General features: G+C 42.6%; 1 protein-coding gene across 2 annotated transcripts in view; it reads right to left on the bottom strand.

Annotated features, from left to right (window-relative positions):
* CUBN (cubilin) overlaps positions 1-19436 on the bottom strand; it is a 359740-nt gene that overhangs the window by 292740 nt on the left and 47564 nt on the right. For both annotated transcript variants that reach the window (XM_077490895.1, XM_077490894.1), the window contains exons 12-14: positions 19089-19275; positions 16245-16363; positions 651-885 (exon numbers count right to left, since the gene is read on the bottom strand). In XM_077490895.1, coding sequence (XP_077347021.1) covers positions 651-885; positions 16245-16363; positions 19089-19275 — 541 coding nt within the window. The remainder of the gene's footprint in view (positions 1-650; positions 886-16244; positions 16364-19088; positions 19276-19436) is intronic.

The following is a 19436-nucleotide window of genomic DNA, read 5'->3' on the forward strand; positions in this document are numbered from 1 at the left end:
AGTCAGAGGCTCTTTACTGAGATCGGTGTAACAGTGTGTCTGACTGACACACCACACCAACAATTGCCACGATGCGCGTCACCCAGGTGCGTGCGAGAGCGGTCGTTCTGGGAGGACGTCATATGACACCCACCCAGAACGAGAGCTGCGAGCTTGTAACTGTCAGCCTTGCAATGCCTCATGGGAGTTGTAGTTTTGAAACTGCTGGAGGGCCACCAATTTGAAACCCCTGTACTATAGGATTGTAACAGACCCGGGACACCTTTGAGCGCTCCAAAGAGAATTGTAATGGGGCGTGGATAGTACCCCCTCATCCTTCTGTCAAACCCTATTCAGAGCCATATTCCTGTTTGAATAATGTGTCCGGGTGTCAGGTGAATCCCGGACAGGTGGCAACCCTAGTAGCATTCTGGCAGGGGACAGTTTTTTTTTACCCAGTATGTGGCTGCTTTCTATAGAAAACAAATAGTAAGACTTTGCACACCATTTATTTTGATGCCCCCGGAATACATTTTGTGGATTTTTAACTGAAATGGCATTTGGGCTTTAAAAAGATAGAAGAAGCGGTAATACAGCACAGGCACCGTTTTAACACGGGGCCTACCAGCTCTATTTATCTGTTTCATTTTTGAAAAGAGAATGGGTTTTACCTGGTTGACGTGACTCCCAGTTCATCAGAAATCCCCCAGCGGCAAATTTGTCATCAGATTTGAACCAGATATATAAAGCATTGTGGGAGCTGAAGAGCTCGGTGGGGGCTGCGGTACCACAGAATTTTCCCAGCATGAAGGCTGACACCGAGTCTCCATCATGGATCTGCAGGAAGTCAAAATTGCATCTGGAACTCTGCTCCAAGTTAAAATAAGGGAAAGAGATACGCAGAATCTAAGAAAGAAGGGGACATAATGGGAACATGAATTACATTGAAGCAAAACTGTTTATGATGCCCTTAAAATCAAATTCCAGATATACTTACATTTTATTACCAGAATGGCTGTAAAAATGTAAGTCAAAATAAGACTGTATGACAAGGACAGTTTGGATTTCACACAATGAATAATGAAGCCCTTTATGAGCTATCCCAATAGTCACCTTATTCTATCATTCTGGGGAGTTAAAGCGGAGGGCCGGTTATAAAAAAAAAAAAAAAAAGTCAGCAGCTGCAAACACTGCAGCTGCTGACTTAATAAACACACTCACCTGTCCAGGGCGCCCGCGATGTCGGCCGCCCGAGGCCGACCCGTCCCTCGGCTCTCGGGTCCCGGCGCCGCCATCCCTTGTAAGGGAAACAGGCAGCGGAGCCTTACGGCTTCACTGCCCGTTTCCTACTGCGCATGCGCGAGTCCCGCAGCTACTGTGCATGCGCGAGTCCCGCAGCGCTTTCTGAATGGGACGCGCTGTGTTCTGGAACACACAGTTCCCAGAACACAGCGCGACTCATTACCCAGAAGACGCCGCGACGAAGACAGAAGACAGAAGATCTCCGCGGAGGAGGAAGAGGAAGATTAGGATAAAGTGCCTAGCAACAGGCATTTCTGGTAAGTAAAAAAAAAAAAATTTTTTCATTTTTTTTTTTTTCATTTTTTTGTAATTTTTAACATTTTTTTGTTTTTCAGGGTGGCCCTCCCCTTTAAGGCATATGTGAACCCTTACTATGTAAAACAACCAATTTATCTTAAAAATAGAAATAGACCGAGAGGTTGATTTACTAAAGGCATATAGACTGTGCACTTTGCAAGTGCAGTTGCTCCATAGCTTAGAAAATGAGGAAAGTTTCACTTTGCAAAGAATACCCAATCAGGTGCAAGGAAGATAGAAAAAAAATTTTTTTTTCTTGCACATGATTGGATGATGGAAGTCAGCAGAGCTTCTGTTCATTTACTATGCTCTGGAGCAACTGCTCTTGCAGAGTGCAAGAGGTTGATTTACTAAAGGCAAATAGACTGTGTACTTTGCAAAGTGTATTTTCATCTGCAAGTGCAGTTGCTCTAGAGCTTAGTAAATGGGCCAAAGCTGTGCTGGCTTCCATTATCCAATCTTGTGCAAGCAAAAATTCATTCTTTTTTATCCCTTGCATGTGATTGGGTATTCTTTGCAAAGTGAAGCTTTACCTCTTTTACTGAGCTTTGGAGCAACTACACTTGTAGAGTGCAACTGCACTTTGCAAAGTACACAGCCTTTTTGCCTTTAGTAAATCTACCCCAAAATGTTTGTGTATATATAAAATAAGTGACCACCTGACCTTTGGTCTCCACTGCATAAGAGGTTTGAAGAAGCTGAGTAGAGACTGCAGGGGGTGGGTCAGTAGGAAGAAGAGAAACGGAAGCACACTGATCTTCCCAGTGATTAGCTGGCAGGGGTGGGTGCGAGCAGAAGTCTGACTATTGGAGTACAGGCAGGCTGTGCTTCCAAGTAGAATGCAAAGAAGAATACTGACCACCATGGGATGGATGTGCTTCCATGCCCTGGCACGGTTAATTTGAAACAGGAAAGCAGGGGGGCTGGCAGAATCACCAACTATTTTACACAGAAGCAAAGAGAACAGGATACCTTTTTATACAAGTACATGGTACAATGGACACATACCAGGAATATAAAATGTTGGGGTAACATAAAATTGAATCCACCTGGGAGTCTCTTATGTCTCTTGGCTATTCCTTAGTATTATTGGCAACTAGTGCTCTTTAAAAGGAGTTTTCACCTTTGTCTGATTATGTCATGAGACAACAATACAATTGTTCCTTCTTTGTACAGATCTGGGTAATCTCTGATGGACAAGGAATACACACCATAATAGTTTACTGGCACTTCTTGCTGCGACAAACCATGTGAAAGGCTAGCATAATCTACAAAAGACAATGGATTCCATTGCACAACTACCGGGGGGACAAGGCTTCCCTGAATCAGCAGACTCACAAAGCCCTATTGCAGGAACAAATGTGAAAAGCTAATACAAAGTCTCTGTCTTTATAGGAAAATTGTATATACTGCAAAATAGAACTAGTTTCCCAGATTCCATGTTGGCAAATTGGCAGCAAACATAAAAATGGGTCAAAGATACGAGGCCTTGTCTATAGGTTGCCTCCTCAACAGCTGAGAAAGCACATTTGCTAGTCGAAATAAGTTAGAAGGCTTAGCCACATAATGCACAAATACCACTTATACGCCGATGACACCCAAATCTATCTGTCTACTCCTCACCTGACTCCTTCAGTCTCCTCTCACATTACTAACTTGCTAACTGACATATCAGCATGGATGTCACACCACTTCCTTAAAAGAAATCTCTCTAAAACTGAGCTATTAATATTCCCCCCTGCACATGCCCCCCTCCATGACTTTTCCATCAAAATCAACACTACAACCATCAGGCCCTCCCCTCACGCCAGGGTACTCGGTGTAATCCTAGACTCTTACTTGTCATTTCAGCCCCAAGTCCAATCGTTGTCAAAAATTTGTAGAATTCACCTCCTTATTCACTTCCTCGTTATCTCTCGGCTTGATTATTGCAACTCCCTTCTCATTGGCCTACCTCTCCATAGGCTATCGCCTCTTCAGTCTATCATGAATGCTGCTGCCACACTTATCCACCTTACCAATCGCTCAGTGTCTGTCAAAGCTCTTCTCCAATCCCTACACTGGCTCCCAATCACCCAGCGAATTAAATTCAAAATACTAACCACAACATACAACATCACCAATCTTGTCTCCAAATATCACCCAAATCGTCCCCTCTGCTCTTCTCAAGACCTCCTACTCTCAAGCTCTCTTGTCTCCTCCTCCCATGCTCGTCTCCAGGATTTATCCAGAGCCTCTCTCATTCTCTGGAACTCGCTACCTCCACTGGTCCCGCTATCCCCTACTCTTGCTACCTTCAAGTGATCCCTGAAAACTCATCTCTTCAGGGAAGCCTATCATGTCTCCAACTAATCTCCTACCACTTCCATCAGCTCATTCCCCACAGTTATAACCTTTTGTACCACCTGCCCCACCCCATTAGATTGTAAACTCTTCTGAGCAGGGCCCTCTTAATCCTCTTTATTTTATTGTATTGTAATTGTATTGTCTCCTTGTATATATTGTAAAGCACTGCGTAAATAGTTGGCGCTATATAAATCTTGAATAATAATAATAATAATAATAATATTGATTAGACACCTCATGCTAGTAATAGCAAAAACAAAAGGTAAAAAAAAACCGTATGGACCTTACTAAATTAAACAAAGAAGGGTAAAGTAGTAACACACTTACCCTAATGCCATGTATACTGACTTACCAAAAAGTACATGGTGTAACCCAAGTGTAATGGTTCTCCTACAGCCCAAAGTCCATGACACCAAGTAACCCAAACATGCATCAGAAAGAAAAATGGACTAAAGAACCTGAAAAGGTGGTCAAGCAGTAAATAGAAACAAGCCTTTTTTAAACAATTAATCATTACAAAAAGATAAAAATCCTCCACCAATTTGATGATTAAAATGACAACGTTGTATAGCACTATCCCCTTAGGAGCCGTTGAACTTTTGGGCCCGCTTTGGAGACACAGCCAGGCAACAGGAATTTTCAACATCCACTCGGTAGTCAAAAACGAGTCCAGGGTGTTATTTTGTTTTTAGTTTATTGGGGAATAAACTTGGATGGGGATGGGAAGGTGTGGAATTCCCAGAACTGTAGTTATATGGAATTTGAGGACTATAGAAACTGTCTCTGGCTACTGAAAAAAGATCACAAGGCTGTTTTCCCATAGGACAACTGATCAGAAAGCACAACTCCAACTTCCGACTGCAGGTACTCTGTCTCCCTAGAATGATGCTAAGGTGCCTGGCTTCCCTAGCAAGAGGTGCGGGGTAGCTGTATGAGCTTAAATGGCTCTAAGCTGTCCTTTGAAGATAGCTAGCTGGGTATTGAACCTGGCTACTTTTCCTCTATAGATTCTGGTGTGTAGTACTTGAAGCTACTCACTCAGTCCCTTGTAAAGGTCCTATAGCTCATGTGGTGGCTGCTGAACAGGCCTCCTGCTGGAGAGGTCCCAATGGTTCCCAGGATGACTCAGCTAAACCTAGCTGAGGCTGAAAGGGTGTGAGGCTTCATCTGCTTATATCTTTTTTCCTCTCTGGCTCCTTCCATCTGGCTCCATATGCCTGGAGGCAAAGCCCCCCCCCCCCCCAGCACAGGGGTCCCCTCCCAGGCAATAGGACCCTGAACTTTGCTCCCACATGGCCAGGCTCCAGAATACTTATGGCTACCTCTCCACAAATATTCAGGCCCAATCTCTGCCCCTCCAACCCCTAAGTTCTAGAACTCTCTAGGAGCTTCTAGAAGCCAGGGGGAAGCAACAGAGACTCAGCCCTTGGAGCTATGCCAACCTAACTCTCAACAAATTAACCCTGGCTCTTCTGGCTACAGCAGGTGCCCAACTAAATTTAGCTACTCTATACAGTGGGTGCTACAGTTGTCAAGTGCAAAACTAGCAGCTTCTCACACTGCACACACCACCAAGCAAGCTCCCAGTAAAAGTAAACCTTGTTTCAAAACAAGGTAGGAACAAAAAGTAGGGATCCTGGGTATATAACCCATATACACTATGTCGATACGATAATATGGCAGCTGCCCAAAGACATACTGATCTACTTCAGATGATTCCCTCTATTAGCCCAAAACCTTAGTAGAATACAAAGGCTGATGGGGACCTCTCTATGGATATTTATCACCTTTGTGGTATAAAGAGAGTTAAATAAAATGTGTAGTCATATATAGCTCCCAACAACGCAAGAAAGTTTTGTACAGGTGATTACAAGTCCCACTATCCAGCCAAGGGCTTTAACAGGAGATACAGTAAGGCTCGGCATTGCTTGGCTTGAACAGGCAGGTAAATACAAACACTGCTTATACGCCTTTAAGCCCGGTGACACACCTCCAACACAGGAAGAGGGACAAGGAAAGAGGTGCAGTCATGTGGGCAGCACAGCGACTAAGTGGTAAGCACCTAGCAGCACTAAGGTAGTCGGTTTGAATCCCAACAACGGCACTACCTGCCTGGAGTTTGCATGTTCTCCCTGTGCCTGCATGGGTTTCCTTCCACGCTCCAAAGACATGATGGTAGATAAATTGTCCCTAGCATGTGTGTGTATGAGTGTAAGTTAAGGACCTTAGATTGTAAGCTCCTTGAGGGCAGGGACTGATGTGAATGTACAATATACAGCATCTCCCAAATCTGAGTACACCCCTCACATTTTTGTAAATATTTTATTATATTTTCATGTGACAACACTGAAGAAATAACACTTTGCTACAATGTAAAATAGTGAGTGTACAGCGTGTATAACAGTGTAAATTTGCTGTCCCCTCAAAATAACTCAGCACAGAGCCATTAATAGAGTGATAATGGGGGCGCTGAGAAAATTGTAAATATAAACGTCAATTACAAATGTGAAAATTAATAATCATAAGGCTCGGTTCACACAGGGGGCGACTGCGATCCGACTTCAGGTCGCTCTAGGTCGCCTCAAGTCGCCTCCAAGTCGCGCTGTAGAAAAATGAATGTGAGTCAATGGAGCTGTCTTAATATACGCTACTGCAGTAGCTCCGACTTTAAAAAAAGGTTCCTGTACTACTTTTAAAGTCGGAGCTACTGCAGTAGCGTATATTAAGACAGCTCCATTGACTCACATTAATTTTTCTACAGCGCGACTTGGAGGCGACTTAAGGCGACCTAGAGCGACCTGAAGTCGGATCGCAGTCGCCCCCTGTGTGAACCGAGCCTAAAACACCTCAAGTGATAGTCACTATCACCATGAATTGAAAAACAAATATTTGCAACGAAATGAATAATAATATAATAAAAAATAAAGTCCCACTTTTTTTTTTATTATATTTTATTATATTATTATTCATTTCATTGCAAATATTTGTTTTTCAATTCATGGTGATAGTGACTATCACTTGAGGTGTTTTATGATTATTAATTTTCACATTTGTAATTGACGTTTATATTTACAATTTTCTCAGCGCCCCTATTATCACTCTATTTTCAGCACTACAAGTTTTTTTCTCTTGTTTCTAGGGAGCAGCTATTAGTGTTTTCACTTGGTTTATTTGATTCACTGATTATTAGTTTATTCTTTTTTTCACATTTTTATAAGTGGCGCGGAGTTTACTAGCTGTTGTTTTTCAGCTATATTTTCACAGAGCCATTAATGTCTAAACCGCTGGCAATCAAAGTGAGTACACCCCTAAGTGAAAATGTCCAAATTGGGCCCAATTAGCCATTTTCCCTCCCCAGTGTCAGGTGACTCGTTAGTGTTACAAGGTCTCAGGTGTGAATGGGGAGCAGGTGTGTTAAATTTGGTGTTATCGCTCTCACACTCTCATACTGGTCACTGGAAGTTCAACATGGCACCTCATGGCAAAGAACTCAGAGGATTTGAAAAAAGAATTGTTGCTCTACATAAAGATGGCCTAGGCTATAAGAAGATTTCCAAGACCCTGAAACTGAGCTGCAGCACAGTGGCCAAGACCATACAGTGGTTTAACAGGGCAGGTTCCACTTGGAACAGGCCTCACCACGGCGGACCAAAGAAGTTGAGTGCACCTGCTCAGGGCCATATCCAGAGGTTGTCTTTGGGAAATAGAAGTATGAGTGCTGCCAGCATTGCTGCAGAGGCTGAAAGGGTGGGGGGTCAGCCTGTCATAGCTCAGACCACATGCTGAACACTGCATCAAATTGGCCTACATAGCTGTCGCCCCATTAGGAAGTCTCTTGTAAAGATGATGCACAAGAAAGCCTGCAAACAGTTTGCTGAAGACAAGCAGACTAAGGACATGGATTACTGGAACCATGTCCTGTGGTCTGATGAGACCAAGATAAATGTATTTGGTTCAGATGGTGTCAAGCGTGAGTGACTGCAATCAGGTGAGGAGTACAAAGACAAGTGTGTCTTGCCCACAGTCATGCATGGTGGTGGGAGTGACATGGTCTGGGGCTGCACGAGTGCTACCAGCACTGGGGAGCTACAGTTCCATTAGGGAACCATGAATGCCAATATGTTCTGACATACTGAAGCAGAGCATGATCCACCTCCCTTCGGAGACTGGGCCGCAGCGCAGTATTCCAACATGATAACGACCCCAAACACACCTCCAAGATGACTACTGCCTTGCTAAAGAAGCTCAAGTCTCCAGACCTAAACCCTAAACCCTATTGAGCAACTGTGAGGCATCCTCAAATGGAAGGTGGAGGAGCACAAGGTCTACCAGCTCTGTGATGTCGTCATGGAGGAGTGGAAGAGGACTCCAGTGGCAACCTGTGAAGCTCTGGTGAACTCCATGTCCAAGAGTGCTGGAAAATAAGGATGGCCACAAAAAATATTGACACTTTGGGCCCAATTTGGACATTTTCACTTAGGGGTGTACTCACTTTTGTTGCCAGCAGTTTAGACATTAATGGGTGTGTTAAGTTATTTTGAGAGGACAGAAAATTGACACTATTATACAAGCTGTACACACTACTTTACATTGTAACAAAGTGTAATTTCTTCAGTGTTGTCACATGAACAGATATAATAAAATATTTACAAAAATGTAATGGGTATATTCTCTTTTGTGAGATACTGTATATGTAAAGTGCTGTCTAAATTGATGGTGCTATATAAGTACCTGTAATAATATATAAAAATAATATTTGTTGAGAAAAGATGCTTATTAGACCATTAGATGGGTTTTTGAATGTACTAGCATGCTTGGTGTTGAGTGGTTCTGAGGGGACATTGGGATCTAAATGGCTCCTGAGGGTTATGGAAGCTCTTTTCAGCTATCCTAGACCCATTTACAAAATGTATGTATATGTCTTATTATGCTCACAGAGCATATGAGCAGCCCAGATCACCGAAATCAGGGCAAGTATACAGGTAATAGATGGTACTGATGCTCAACGGCTATCCTGTATTCCATTTCCCAAATCCTTCCAAACAGACATTGGTTACTGAAGATATACTGTATAAGGATTTGGGAAGTGAAACACTGGAAAGGGATTGAGCATCAGCACACTGTATTAGCTTTAAATTATCCTGGATTGCTTTAGCCTAATTTTACTTTTTTTTTTTTATTTAATGGGGGGTGGGGACTGATGGTAGAAAGAAAGTAATCAATAATTTTAAGGCTAAATTCATTAAGCCTGAAATCATTCCATCTATCCTTAGTCTAAACATCACACGAGCCCAAAGCTAACAAGCTTGAGCTTTTCCTGGCTTTTCACCATCGTGGATCTCTAATCATGTCACTTCAATATCAATGAACTGCTTGTGCATGTTTGTGCCAGATCGCTGAAACTCGGCCTTCATGGTCTGTCAGGACGACCAATACAGAGACCCATTCCTTGATTTATCTTTACCATATCTGCCAGTTAACAAAGAGCTCCAAATGAATGTCCTCTCTACGATTCTACCAAACCATCCTAATTTAGATTGATATAGTTACTTGAACATATCTGGGAAGAGTCTATCATCAAGCTACTCAAATACAACCTCATAACCTTTCAAAGTCTAAAGTTGACCCTTTTTTGAAAACAACTTCTAATGCCTTGTACACATGGTCGGACATTCCGACCACAAAATCCGTCAGATTTTTTCAGAAGGATTTTGTCTTAAACTGGTGCTGCATACACACGGGCAGACAAAGTTGTTGGAAAATCCGATCGTTCGGAACGTGATGACGTTCGTTCGTTACGACGGGACTACGTTGGGGCTAGTAGCCAATAGCTTTGGTCTTGTAATTTGATCTGAGCATGTGTGGCACTTTGTCCGATCGTAATTCTCTATTGTTGTTTGTCGGAAGATTTGAGATCCTGCTCTCAAATTTTTTCCAACGGAAAAAGTCCGATAGAGCCCACACGATTGGATTTTCCGACAATATAATCCAAGCTGACCTTTTCTGTCGGAATTTCCGACCGTGTGTACAAGGCATTACAGTTTATATTAGGTAACTGCGAGGGACAATTAGGAGTTATACTTGTTCAAATTCGTAATTATTTTCTGAAAAAGATACATTTGTCTTTTTTGTTAGTTTTGGATTACCTTACAGTGGAACTAAACTGTATCTGGGCACCACAAACTGAAAAGGCTCTTCATTCATTTTTAATATTTAAAGCAAACTCACCCATTCACCCATGTCTCCATGCTTTATTTTGTTAAAAAATCTTTTTGAAATATACCCCTCTAGCATTTCTAAATGCAGCCATCTTGAGTAAGGGCAGATGATTCATGTAGCTTCCTAGCAGTGGCGGCTGGTGGTTTTTTGTTTGGGGGGGCAAACAACCACCTCCTCTGCGGCAACTCAAATCACCCACCCCCCCGGGGTCCCCTGGTTGGTTTGCTGGCACTTACCCCATCCAGGCGGCAGGCATTGGCAGGCATCCGAGGAGCAGCGGCGGGGATCGGGTATCCGATGAGCGGCGGCGGGGATCGGGCATCCAAGCATCGGCGGGAACCAGGAATCCAGGCAGCTCTCCTCCTCCTCGTTTCTGCTGTGCATCTCCTCCCCTCCTTCTAGGCATCCAATAGGATCGCATGTCCTTTCAGACAATCGAGTGATGGGTATCAGACCCGCTTCCCGATTGGCTGGGAGGAGGATCAGTGTTGCAACAGCGAATATTCATTCACCGTTGCAACACACCTGGGTGGGCTCCGGAAGCATCCTCTGTGACCCGAGCCCACCCTATTATGAAGCCTATCGGAGCCTCTTGCTCTAATCAGGTGCTTCAAAAGAAAACCCTTGCCACCATAATTCATGCACTGGTGCCCTGAAAGGGGCCAGACTCATGAATAGGGCGTGGCCACGGCAGTCATGGATAGATTCATGCTAAGCATGAATCTATACATTGCATATAGGGGGTGGCCTGGAGAGAGTGGCGGCGCAGGCTGCTCCTAATGGACGGGCCGCCACTGCTTCCTAGAATGCATTTACCCTTAGGCCAGGTGTGCAGGCAGGAAGGTGTGCTTAGCTGAGAAAGATCTTCCTCCCCACCTCCATCTACCATTAGGCCAGGCATGCAGGCAGGATGGTGTGCTTAGCTGAGAAAGATCTTCCTCCCCACCTCCATCTACCCTTAGGCCAGGCATGCAGGCAAGAAGGTGTGCTTAGCTGAAAAAGCCTTTCTTCCCATCCTCAGGACAAAAGAGAAAAAAAATATCCATAAAGACTCCTGGGATGTGTGACATCATTTTGGCCTAGGCAACAAACCAAAAAGCAACTGAAAAAATGTAAAAAAAAAAAAAAAAAGTTCCTATCTATTTCCTAATGCTAGCAGCATTAGGATTAAAATGAGGTAATGCTGATTGAGAAAGTTTAGTTCCACTTCAAATTTGCTAAGCTTGCTCCATTTGCACCGTCTGCTCTACACTCCAGAACAACAAAAACAAATCAGTTTAATTAAGAAACCATACAGTTAAGAAATAAGAAAGCACAGAGAAAACCAAACATTTATTAATGGTTTATGAAAACCGATACAAGCTAACAATAAAAGTCTCCTGCAGGGCGTAAACTCCTTTAAATGAAGTTATTTAAAATTCCTTTGGATCATGGAAACATAGAACAATGCAGACCGTTGTCACAGAGTGCCCGAGCAAGTATCCAAGAAATGGGTGTGAAATTGTGACCAGATGGTCTTGCCAGTGAAAATGCCCCAAAACATTTAAAACTTGTCAGAACCAAATGAAAGCCAATGTTGACTCTTTATTAAGTGAGTAAAAATAATTTTACTGGCTACTTTAATTCTAAAATTGTTTAGCAAATTAAGGTGCAACACCATTATTGGATGCCACCTTTTTTATTTTTCTGGTACAACTGTACTTCAAGTTTTTTGGAGACAAAACAATGTCTTCAAAGTTGAATAGCATAGCAAACACATAATATGGCAAGGATCTTAAACTGTTTTGCAGATTCGTATATGCTTCTCTTATGTAAATATTAAGATAGGCCATTCTAGGACACTCACTGAAATCTTTTATTTTCTATGTAAGAGGCTCTGTTTAAATATAATTGTATTATCATTTCAAGAAACTTGTTGATAAAAAGTTCATGTAAACCCATTTACTAAAATCTCATGGTTACACTACAAACGGATCAAGCAAAACTACTGTAAATGTCATTCAGTTTGGGTTTACATCTACTTTAAAGTGATTGTAAAGGATTTTTTTTAAATAACAAACATCTCTATTCTTACCTGCTGGAATTGCACAGAGTGGCCCCAAACCTCCTCTTTTTGGGTCCTCTGCTGGTGCTCCTGGCTCCTCCTCCCTGTCCAGTGCCTCCTCAGGAAGTCGCTTCCCATGGGGGAACTCCTGTGTGTTTGCTCCTGGGCCCTGCTGTGTCCATTGAAACAGACAGTGGGACTCTGTCCCTTCCCCCCAGCTCCATCATCACTGGCTTTGATTGACAGCACTGGGAGCCAATGGCTCCCGATGCCACAGCAAAGCCAGCGAGACCCAGAAGCAAGAGGAGAGGAGAGCTGCAGGCGTGCACAGTGCTGGATCCAATGAGGGCTTGGGTAAGTGTAAGGGAGGGTCAAAATCGATGCCTAAACATTTTTTACCTTTTTAAGGTAAAAAATATTTAGGCTTTAGAACCACAAGGCTATGCTCCCCCCCCCCCCCCAACACTATTATGGGACAGTCCATGGGTCTGGTGATTGATCACCCAAAGCTCAAGCACTGCATTGTAGGATTTGCACTAAACATGTAAGAGCTCGTGACCCCAATTGGGAAAGTCACCTTTGATCTCTATTTCAAGGAAGGCAGCTGTTCGTTCAGCATTGTATCCTGCAGAACTCCCCCAGAAAAGTCTGAGCAAAGTGAAAAAAGGATGAAAGTGCCACCAGTTATATACAATAGAGAGGCTATGTCTTGGTGCAACAACAACCATCCCCCCTCCCCCCACTTTCTTTTTGTATCTGCTTAATTTTCACATTTTAATTACATATACAGTATATATTCTTACCAAAGAAATGAGCTTAGCTTTCCCCCCAGGCTGTTAACATGCAGCAGGGGGCCATCTCCCAAGTAAGGCTTTGTAAACTGTTGTATACTGGACTACTAGATTTTTAATGAATGAACTCTGTGGATTATGTATAGCTTCCTGCACTGACTTTTTCATATATATATATATATATATATATATATATATATATATATATATATATATATATATATATATATATATATATATATATATATATATATATATGTATATACCGCCATGTGCATTGTGTATGCCCAGGGACTTTGCCATTTGTGAAATATCTTTTGTTACACTGAGCATGCTCAGCCACTTTGCCATTTGAGCCATATCTCTGGATACAATGAGCATGCTCCGAGAATTAGCTGTTTGACATCTGATAAGTAAATGGTAGATAATGCACTTGTTGCTCTCCATCTCACAAACATCTGAACCAAAATTCCCACAGCTGTCTTCACAAACCACACACAATACCATTGCTGATGCAAATTTAAAATGAGTAACAATTTTTTGTGTTGTTTAGTATTTCCAAATGATCATAATTTTTACCACAAAAATGTAATATGTGTACCAACATCATTGATCCAAATCAAAATGTCATTATCAAAATTCAGAGGGTAACACCACTTTTCTACACTTACACACCAAAAAAACACCAAATATCACAAAATAAATCAAGAAACTGAACTTCTGCCTGATGTAATTCCACCACCTATAGGTAAATGCCTAAAGAAATGTAGTATTTAGTTATAGGAGGGTTCCACCACCATTACAAATCTTGCCATATGTGTTCTGTGACAAAAGATAAGAAGCAGACGTGTGAATTCCACACCAGCACCAATTTCAGCCTTAAACTAAGCAAAAAGCCTCAAAATTCGAGATGGTCATATAGCAGAATGCTGACAGTAATCAGCCATAACCAGCCTTGGAACCAGATGGCATATCACAGAAACAGGTTGGTCAATGGCACTCAGGACTTCCAGGATACATCTGCATTGATTAACTTTTTAACACCACATAGATGGAAGCACAATGCATGTGGCAGCACAGTGGCTAACTGTTTATTTTGCCTTGCAGCTCCAGGGTTGTTGGTTTGAATCCCAAACATGCCACTATCTGGTTAAAGGTTTGTATGTTCTTCCTCCGTTGTGGTGTTATAGCTTCTATTTCACAAGATATTATATTTCTGATGGGTTTCACATAATGGAAACAAAAGAAATTACATACATTATAAATAAAGCGAGCGTGGGTTTTACACAAAATCTATAACAAGCTTTTTTTGGTCAGATATGGATTTATAAGTATTGCATAATCCTGCATCCATATTTAAATGTTGGATGCTGATGATTATTTTTATTATTATACAACATTTATATAGCGCCGACAGTTTACGCAGCGCTTTACAACATTAGGGCAGACAGTCCAAATACAATACAATTCAATACAGGGGGGAATCAGAGGGCCCTGCTCGTTAGAGCTTACAATCTAGAAGATGAATGTGCTTGGCAACAGTTTTTGCGAAGGTAACATTTCCTGCTTTGCACCCAGAGTGATCGGATAGCTGGTGTGCCCTCCCATTATATAGTATAGGAAAATCTAAAGGAGATTGTACAGTGCTTGTACAATCAGATCGTGTAGTGTATGGCCACCTAAAATGAACTAGTTGCTAACTACTTCTAATCCTTGTTTGCTTTGCAACAACATTTTCAAAATACAAATCCACTTCAGTAACATTTAGAAAGCTAGGGGTAGCTCTTAATTGTGTCCATGGAATGCTACGTAGCTTTGTGGAGTGGAGTTGTGCTGCCTGCCACAAGTGGGTGTAGCAACACGAATTTAATCTTAAAAAAATCTGTGTGGGGGTCCCCCCAATCCAAATCAGGCTGTTAGGTCTCTATTATATGATAAATAATTGTTAATGTCTAAATAGAATTTTATTAGAATGTTGACTTCCAGTTATATATGTTTATGCTTTCATCATGGTACTACTATATATTTTAGGTAGAAACCTGATCAACACAGTGGCTTAGTGGTTAGTGCGCTGATCTATCAATGTTATTAAGCAAAAATATTATTGTGTGGAAATAAAATAATCAACCTCTAGTGAACACACAGGGTGTTAGCATGGTTTGGATTTGTACTCATAACCTAAGTGCTTTTTGTTCATTGGTGCAGACCACTAGGCCAACATGCTGAGTACACTTAGAATTGCATAAGAGTTTAGTATGATTAAAGAATGTAACTGTAAATGATAAATGCATGTAACCTTACGGAATAGCAGGCATTACTCTGTAATAATCATTCAGAACAGCATTCATTAGCACATCCCATATAAGAATGGTATATTGGCATACATGTACACACATGATCATAGCTAAATACTGCAGTGCAGTTCTATATAGGAAACTCGTTGGCAATTGCCAGTTATCGAACTGTGACTATGCTGAAACGGAATTTACTAATGCTCACTTACTCACTTTTCTGTACACATGTTCACCTAGTTGAGGTCTTAATTGCCTTAATTGGGAGTAACTAGATGTAGAGCGACTACGTTCTCCTTATTCTTAGTGACTTGGGCCCATAGTTATTTTATGATGCCTATATATGGTTTTGTAAGATACTGTACCAACCTTGTTGCTTTACCATGTGCGGACACAGTACAGGTTCATTTCCTCATTTATTTGTTTACTTTTTGCATCATCATTATAAGACTTCATTCATGACTTCAAATTTTTCTCACTGATGGAGAAATATAATTTTCATCGACATGGCTCATTAATACATAAGAATGTAGATGGGGATGGTTTTTACCTAACCAACCAAATACTACAGGAATGTCCTTACTATGAACTGACCAAATTCCTCCAGGAATGTGTGCTGTCTTCCTTAAAAGGTAATACTCTTTTCAGGGGTTACAATTCGTTATTACTACTAACTATTCCTGTATATACCACAGCCAAAACTAAAATAAGGACTCCTACACGCATGCTTTTGGTTTGATCATCTGCCAAGCCATTTGAAAACGGACAGGACTCCTTGACGTAGGCATCTATAGCTAAGTCTCTTGTTACATTTTACAATATTATTACATTTTGTTATCTCTATCTGTCATTACATAATTAAATGGTACATACAGCTTGATTTTACTTGTAAGTGTTTGTGTGATTTCTCTTTGCACATCTCGAAAATAAACCCCAAAAACATAAACTATCACATAACCATGATAAAACACTCACCTTATCTGCTTCTGTTTTTATAATCCAGGAACAACTCATATCGTGACCATAGGATTCATTGCCTGGATTGCTGGGGTAGCTCAGTGTCCCATTTAAACCAGTTAAAACACCTCCGCAAGCTGGATGCAAATTACAAATAATACATTTTTTTAATTTACAGTAGACTAATACTTACAGTTAACATTTCAGAAGAATATAATCGGCATATGTCAGCATTACAATACTAATAATGTTGTTACATTATTTGTGCCAGCAATAAAATACCTCAAGCTTTTTTTGATTATACGGAATGGTGTGTTTGTATTTATACTTTTTTTAAATCATCGTCAGGACTGCAAAATTTAGTGTAGGTAAATGGTTAGACTTGGCTGGCAGCCAAGCCTGTGTTTGTTAATCTGGGTCAGGTAAGTGACTTAGAGAGGGCTGAATGACTCACAAACAGCATCTCTGAGACCTCCTCCTACTTCTGGAACATGCTGGAATCTTCCAGAATAATGGGAGTGGAGGTGAGGAGGAGCTCTCTGGAATATTCTGAGAGCCCCATCCAATCCCCAACAGGCCCCCTTAAATAGTCAGAGTCAGCCCAGCTGGGGTAGTGGCATTCAGGAGGAAGCTGGAGATGGAGTGTTAGGCTGTAGGTGGCCCTTGAGGGTAATCCCCTAGTCTAGGGGTGGTAGCCTCAGGTCTGGGCTCTGGTGTGGAAGGGACCCTATTCACGACACACAGGAGTGTCCTAAACAAGGAGAGGAACAGTAGGAGAACACTGCCAGGCCATTCTCCAAGGGTAAGACAGCCAGGCTGGCTGGTGAGTCTTACACTCGGGAGAGGACTGGGAGGCATGCCTGAGAGGACTGGGTGGAAGTAGTCTGAGAGGGATGCAGAATCAGTCTGGGAGGACTGTGGAAGTTTAGCCAAGAGGGCTGGAGAAAGGGGCAGCTGCATCCGGGTGGGCTGGCAATGCCTGAAGAGGTGGTGCTAAGATTAGTAGCCACAGAAGGACAGCTGGGCACTAGGACTTTGCTACATAAACAAGGGGCCCACTGGTCCCTACCTGTAAAGGGCTTTTGCTACCTATCTGACTGAGCTTTTTTGTCAGATCATCCAATAGCATGCCAGCTGGTCCTGGGAGTTGTAGTGCTGCATGCAAGATTTGTGCAGGAGGCAGAAGAGGAGTGTACATATGGGGACTCTATATAGTTGAATGTCCCTGAAGAGTTGTTGCTTTGATCAAGTGGGCATCCTACAATACTCCTATCCCTATTCAAGTTTATTCCCCACAATAAAGCATAAAAAGAAAGCACTGGACTGCTCTTCTTACTCAAGTGTGCTGTGAAGATGCAGTGTGCCTGGCTGTGCAGGGTAGAGGATCCCTTTACACTTAAGGCTCCTTAGGGGAGGGGAACACAGGTCACACCAGTCAGTGAGAGGGCCAAAGAACAAGCCAGTCAGTGAGGAGAACACAGGACAAGCCAGTCAGTGAGGGGAACATAAGACAAGGCAGTCAGTGAGGGGAACACAGGACAAGGCAGTCAGGGAGTGGAACACAGGACAAGGCAGTCACTGAGGGGAACACTGGACAAGGCAGTTAGTGAGGGGAAAACAAGACAAGGCAGTTAGTGAAGAGAACACAGGACAAGGCAGTAGGTGAGGGGAACACAGGACAAGGCAGTCAGTGAGGGGAACACAGGACAAGGCAGTCAGCGAATGGAACACAGGACAAGGCAGTCAGTGAGGGGAACACAGAGCAAGCCAGTCAGTGAGGGGAACACAGAGCAAACCAGTCAGTGAGAGGACCAAAGGACAAGCCAGTCAGTGAGGAGAACACAAAACAATGCAGTCAGTGAGGGGAACACAGGACAAGCTAATCAGTGAGAGGATCAAAAGACAAGCCAGTCAGTGAGGGGAACACAGGACAAGCCAGTCGGTGAGGGGAACATAAGACAAGGCACTCAGTGAGGGAAAGACAGGAGAAGCCAGTCAGTGAAGGGAACATAAGACAAGGCACTCAGTGAGGGGAAGACAGGAGAAGCCAGTCAGTGAGGGGAACACAGAACAAGGCAGTCAGTGAGGGGAATACAGGACAAGCCAGTCAGTGAGGGAAACACAGGACAAGAAAGGCAGTGAGAAGACCAAAGCACAAGGCAGTCAGTGAGGGGCACACAGGATAAGGCAGACAGTGAGGGGAACACAGGACAAGCTATTCAGAGAGAGGAACAAAGGACAAGCCAGTCGGTGAGGGAAACACAGGACAAGACAGTCAGTGAGGGGAATATAAGACAAGGCACTCAGTGAGGGGAACACAGGACAAGGCAGTCAGTGAGGGGAACATAAGACAAGGCAGTCAAGGAAGGGAACACAGGACAAGGCAGTCAGTGAGGGGGACACAGGACAAGGCAGTCAGTGAGGGGGACACAGGACAAGGCAGTCAGTGAGAGAACCAAAGGACAAACCAGTCAGTGAGGGGGACACAGTACAAGGCAGCCAGTGAGGGAAACACAGGACAAGCCAGTCAGTGAGGGGAATACAGGACAAGCCAGTCAGAAAGGAGAACATAAGACAAAGCACTCAGTGAGGGAAACACAGGACAAGGCAGTCAGAGAGGAGAACATAAGACAAGGCACTCGGTGAGGGGAACACAGATACACCAGTTAGTGAGGAGAACACAGGATACAGCAGTCAGTGAGAGGCATGTGTTGATACGAATATAATTTTTTATAGACAAGGTCCTTTATGATAAATTGTTAAATGACAAAGTATACAATTATAAAAGAATAAACTATTATAATCAGCACCCGTTCCTACTCCATTAAAAAACAAAAAAAACAAATGGCAGCAATCACTTACCTTGTGTCTGAGTTTCACAATTGAAGCCAGTCCATCCACTGGTGCAGTTACACGTGTATATATTAAGGCCATCCAGGCAGATCCCACCATTCTGACATGGATTACTGGAACACTCGTTGATGTTTTCTGAGCAGTTGGCACCACTCCATCCTGAATGACACTCACAGGTATAGTCTGAGATTCCAGGCTGGAAAAGGGATGTTAATAACAAAAAAAAATCATGTCCAGATAGCTCAAGAAAACCGCTGGTACATGTCATACATCTGGACTGTAAGACTGGGCATCTGAAAGGTTTGTGATTTGTCAGGCAGTATGAAATTATTGTATTTCATATTTACTTGACTACAA

This window comes from Lithobates pipiens, unplaced genomic scaffold, assembly GCF_037356315.1.
Source record: "Lithobates pipiens isolate NorthernLeopardFrog02 unplaced genomic scaffold, aLitPip1_a1.2 Scaffold_19, whole genome shotgun sequence".
NCBI lineage: Eukaryota > Metazoa > Chordata > Amphibia > Anura > Ranidae > Lithobates > Lithobates pipiens.